Source organism: Salvelinus alpinus, chromosome 21 (assembly GCF_045679555.1).
Source record: "Salvelinus alpinus chromosome 21, SLU_Salpinus.1, whole genome shotgun sequence".
In the NCBI taxonomy this organism is placed as follows: Eukaryota; Metazoa; Chordata; class Actinopteri; order Salmoniformes; family Salmonidae; genus Salvelinus; species Salvelinus alpinus.
Genome location: NC_092106.1, coordinates 1,029,536 through 1,034,864, shown reverse-complemented (window position 1 = coordinate 1,034,864; position 5,329 = coordinate 1,029,536). Strand labels below are relative to the sequence as shown.

The window sequence follows — 5,329 nt, the reverse complement described above, 5'->3', positions numbered from 1 at the left end:
CTCGGCAATTGATCTTTAACTAGATTCTAAATATTGACACAGTGAATCATTGGCACTAGCCAGGGCAGCATTCAAGTCACTCAACAGTTGTGCACTACTCATCATACTCATTCATGTGTGTGATTCTAAAGTATCATGAGACAATGTTTTATTGAGAAACACATTTTCATCTGCCATAGTTCTAAAGTGTGGCCCGGGAATATTCAGCACAATGTTTCACCTTCAATTTACGAACTAAACATTTTGAAACAATTTAAATCTTGAATGTAATCCACGTGAAGGAAATTACTAAAGAAACATATCCAAAGACCCAACTCACACAGACAATTTTTATTACAGGATGGTGGTATTTCACTGTACAAGACAGACATATTACAGCCCAGGGCGTTGGGGTTATGTACATGGAAAAGAGAGGTATAGCATTCAGTATTATTTCTAACGTATAAATTATCAATAAGTACTGGAACGTTAGAGACCACTTCCCAGGGGTTCACGATTCAGGACAAGCAAAGAAAAAAGGGACAACCCCAAAGGTAGTGAGGAGGGAAATGATATGACCGTACAGACCATAATAATGAGAACATAAAACACAACTCTGACATCCACACAAGACTGAGCGGGAGAGAACATGACTAGGCCAAAGAGTTTCTCCTGACCCAGGTACTTGACCAGGAAGTACACTGGGCCTACTTATTATACCCTAGATATTCCCTGAATCCAAAATAAACCCCCTACCTCTTATTCATTTGTGCAGACCTAAGAGGATAGGTAAGAGCAATTGGCGACAATTCCACCTGGCCCGTCAGAGGGAAAAACTGAGCTACCACCATGTTGCTTATTTTCCTATCCAATCCTCTCAGATCTACACAAGTGCCAACGGGGGTAGGGGCTAGTGGTTGAGTTTCAGGATATAACATGGTCAGGAAAAACTAGAGGCTCTAAGCATTACCGTCCGGTTTCTTGGACCCAGATTGAGTCTACTCCTGAACTAAAAAGCACTTCTGAGGTATATTCTCCATTAAGTGTGCCTATCTAATCCAGAAGTAGGCTTAATCTGGGTCTGGGAAACTACATTCACCGAGGAGAATAATCTTAAAGCAGTGTTCATTGTTTGAAAAATGTGACACAGATCTACTGTAACTCTACTTAACCCCAAAGAGTGCCGAAACGTGCTCCACAGACCCTCAGACCTGCCCGATATGTGACAGTTTGTAGATTATGTAAGACATGGTTGAGTTTGGCTTTTCCATACAATACATAATAAGTGTTGTTCAGTCGGTGGGAAATATTTTGAAACAGGGAGACTACCTGAATCTCTGATAAGAACACAGATCTTTGTTTTTCCTTGTCAAACGTTTCACTATGGAGTGCGCTACTGAACACGACCATCGGGGGCCCTTCACGCTCTAAGCAAGGTCGTCTAGTTTACCAGCCCCACATTCAACCTAGGTAGTTGAAATTGTAATCTGTATAAAAAGGACACGGATGAGGAGAGACATACAGAGAAAGAAATGACACATGCACATGGTTCGATTCATTAGAGTGATTGGTTGATTGTCACTGCTTATCCTTGTAGTTCAGACCTCTTCCAGTCTTTCTCTTTTGGTTTTGGGAGCATATTACAGTACCTGGCATCCCACATAATTTTCAGAAATATTTTGGTTCAAACTCTGGGACAACATATCCGGTACAATGCATATAAGAAATAAATAGATGCATATTTCAATACAAAAAACTGTTCCATCAGTCTTTTCTATGATCCAGTCAGTGGAAACTATGGAAATATAGTCTTTGAGCTGCCCCCATATGTTGTGCAGCTCAAAAGACACCTCCTAGTATCCCCCATGCACTACATTACCTCTTGACCAGAGGCCTATGAAGCTCTAGTCAAAAATAGTGCACTATATGAGGAATAGGGTGTCATTCGAGATGAAGCCTTGCTAGTTTCTACATCTTTCTTGACTTGGCTAACAAGCTTCTAAAATGTATCAACGATTGAATTAAAACTTTAGGGCTAGGCCCCTTATTTCTCCACTTCCTGTCTGAATGATGTGCCAAACGTAAACTACCTGTAGCTCAGGCCCTGAAGCCAGGATATGCATATAATTGGTACCATTGGACAGAAAACACTTTGAAGTTTGTAGAAATGTTAAAATAATATAGGAGAATATAACAATAGATATGGTAGGAGAAAATCCAAAGAAAACCCAACCGGATTTTTTTTTGAGAGAGAGACCATCCTCTTAGAAATGCAAGAGAAAGGTCATATTGAAAACTAGCTACCTGTATGCAATTCCTATGGCTCCCACAGGGTGTCAGCAGTCTATGTTCAAGGTTTCAGGCTTGTAACTTCAAAAACAAATAAGAAATATCAGTTTTAGTAGAGGGACACAGTCTCGGAAATTTGTGTTTGAGCGCCATAAAGACATTACGCACCTACTAAAACGGTTTCCTATTGAACATACTTCTTTCTGAAATAAACATTATAGTTTGATTACATTTTAAGGTATCTGAGGAGTAAATAGAAATGTATTGTGACTTGTTGAAACAAAGTTTAGGGGTAGATTTTTGGATTCCTTTCTCTGCAAGTTGAACGAGTGGATTACTCAAATCGATGGCGCCAACTAAACTGGATTTTATCTAACAAAACGACACTACATGTTATAGCTGGGACCCTTTGGATGACAAATCAGCGGAAGATTTTCAAAAAGTAAGTGAATATTTAATCGTTATATGTGAATGTATGAAACCTGTGCCGGTGGAAAAAACATTTTGATGTGGGGCGCTGTCCTCAAACAATCGCATGGCATGTTTCCGCTGTAATAGCTACTGTAAATCGGACAGTGCAGTTAGATTAACAAGAATTTAAGCTTTCAGCCAATATAAGACACTTATATGTACATAAATGTTTAAAATCCATCATATTTACAATTATTTATTTGAATTGCGCACCCTCCAGTTTCACCGGAAGTTGGGTGTCTTAGCCCTAAGAAATTGTTAAATTGGTCTAACATTAATTGGTGGAGTCTGGCACTGGTTTGTTGATAAGGCATTGTGGGTAGTTGAGTTTCTGTCGGCAGGCTTTGTTCCTGGTAATCAGCCCGACTGGATTCCGTGCAATCTCTCCTGACTTTCCTCTCTCAACTGACGTCATTGAACACCCCTCCCCTCCTTACACGGGGCAGCAAAGACTAGGGGCGGCAGGTAGCCTGGTTAGAACATTTGTCCAGTAACCAAAAGGTTGATAGATCGATTCCCCAAGCTGACAAGGTAAACATCTGTTGTTCTGCCCCTGAACAAGGCAGTTAACCTACTGTTCCTAGGCCATCATTGAAAATAAGAATTTGTTCTTAACTGACTTGCCTAGTTAAATAAAGGTTCATTAAAAAATATAAAATAAAATAGTGGTTTGGCCTCCCGTTTGCAGTTCAGTTGGTTGCTCCCGGACGCTGCCGAGGTGGAGAGTGAAGAAAGGCACTGTGTTTAATCTGATTGGTTGACTAAACTCAAATCCATATTTGAGTGTATAGAGGTTAAGGTAAGTGAGTTGTTGGTCCCATTGCGTTCAAGCTGTTCAGCGCGGCTGGGTACAGTCAGTTTGGGTAGAGGGTCTGGTGCAGCACACACAGACGTACTGGAGAGAGCCTAGGCTTCGCTGGCAGTGCTGCTGCTGCGACTCAACACTCTGATACCCTGGAGGATACGCTTCATGTGGCCAACCTTCGTCACCCCCAAGTCCTGCATTGGACGGACGGACACACACACACACACATTAGAACAAACACCAAGGCACACATATGGACCAATGTAACATGAGGTTTTCCCCCCAGACGTCACCTAGCAGGGAAAACTCCAAGCTCTATATAGACCATAAATCATTTAAATCAACGACGAGGGAGTAAAATCAAACACTCATGGTAAAGCCCCAGAGTAGTGAAACATAAGAAAGCTCTACCTGAAACAACGGGTTTGTCCCAATAATATCTCCTTTCACATGACGTGTGCACTCGTTCACAGTGTTGGGGAAGCTACTCTGAAAATATAGTTTACCAAGCTACAAATGACTTCGCAATGGAAGACATGAAGCTGACCTTAAGGAACATAGTTCACTTAACTAAAAGTTACTTTGAAAAAGTAGTAAACTACATCCAAACTATACTGAACAAAACATTTTATGCAACAATTTAGAGACACCACATGTTCAGGCTATCCTAACTTCAAATTCTTAACTTTTATCTACTCTAACTATATTGAACAAAGATATAAATGTAAGACGCAAACATTTGAAAAGATTTTGTCGAGTTAGTTCATATAAGGAAATCAGTCAATTTAAATAAATTCATTAAGCCCTAATCTATGGATTTCACATAACTGGGAATACAGATATACATCTGTTGGTCACACATACAAAAAAAAAAAAAGGTAGGGGCATGGATCAGAAAATCAGTCAGTGTCTGGTGTGACCACCATTTGCCTCATGCAGTGTGACACATCTTCTTCATATAGAGTTGATTAGACTGTTGATTGTGGCCTGTGGAATGTTGTCCCACTCCTCTTCAATGGCTGTGCGAAGTTGCTGGATATTGGCAGGAACTGGAACACACTGTCGTATACGTCGATCCAAAGCATCCCAAGCATGCTCAATGGGTGACATGTCAGGCAAGTATGCAGCCCATGGAATAACTGCGACATTTTAAGCTTCCAGGAATTGTGTAAAGATCCTTGCGACATGGGGCCGTACATTATCGTGATGCGGCATATGGTAGAGAAATTATCATTAAAATCTCTGGCAACAGCTCTGGTGGACATTCCTGCAGTCAGCATGCCAATTGCACGCTCCCTCAAAACTTTAGACATCTGTGGCATTGTGTTGTGTGACAAAACTGTACATTTTAGAGTGGGCTTTTATTTTCCCAAGCACAAGGTACACCTGTGTAATGATCATGCTGTTTAATCAGCTTCTTGATATACCACACCTGTCAGGTGGATAAATTATCTTGGCAAAGTAGAAATGCTCCCTAACAGGAATGTAAACAAATTTGTGCACAAAATTTGAGAGAAATTTGCTTTGTGTATATATGGAACATTTCTGAGATCTTTTATTTCAGCTCATGAAACATGGGTCCACTTTACATGTTGCTTTAAAAAAAAAAATTGTTCAGTATACTTTGCAAAATGATATTGAAAATGTTATAGATTACAAATTGCACACCGGAGTCAGATGCTAACATAATGTGTAATTTAGCCTTTTAAACACAAAAAACGATGTTTCAAGTGAAAATTAGGCAGGTCTGATGCCGAAAAAGGAAATCTTGCCTACTTTACCCAT

The 5,329-nt window shown here is 40.2% G+C and overlaps 1 protein-coding gene across 3 annotated transcripts in view; it reads right to left on the bottom strand.

Moving 5' to 3' along the window:
- Positions 1-315: 315 nt before the first annotated feature.
- The window catches only part of LOC139547538 (diacylglycerol kinase delta-like), a 61,944-nt gene continuing 56,930 nt past the window's right edge, over positions 316-5,329 (bottom strand). For all 3 annotated transcript variants that reach the window (XM_071356417.1, XM_071356418.1, XM_071356419.1), the window contains one exon: positions 316-3,738. In XM_071356417.1, coding sequence (XP_071212518.1) covers positions 3,646-3,738 — 93 coding nt within the window. In that variant the 3' untranslated portion in view covers positions 316-3,645. The remainder of the gene's footprint in view (positions 3,739-5,329) is intronic.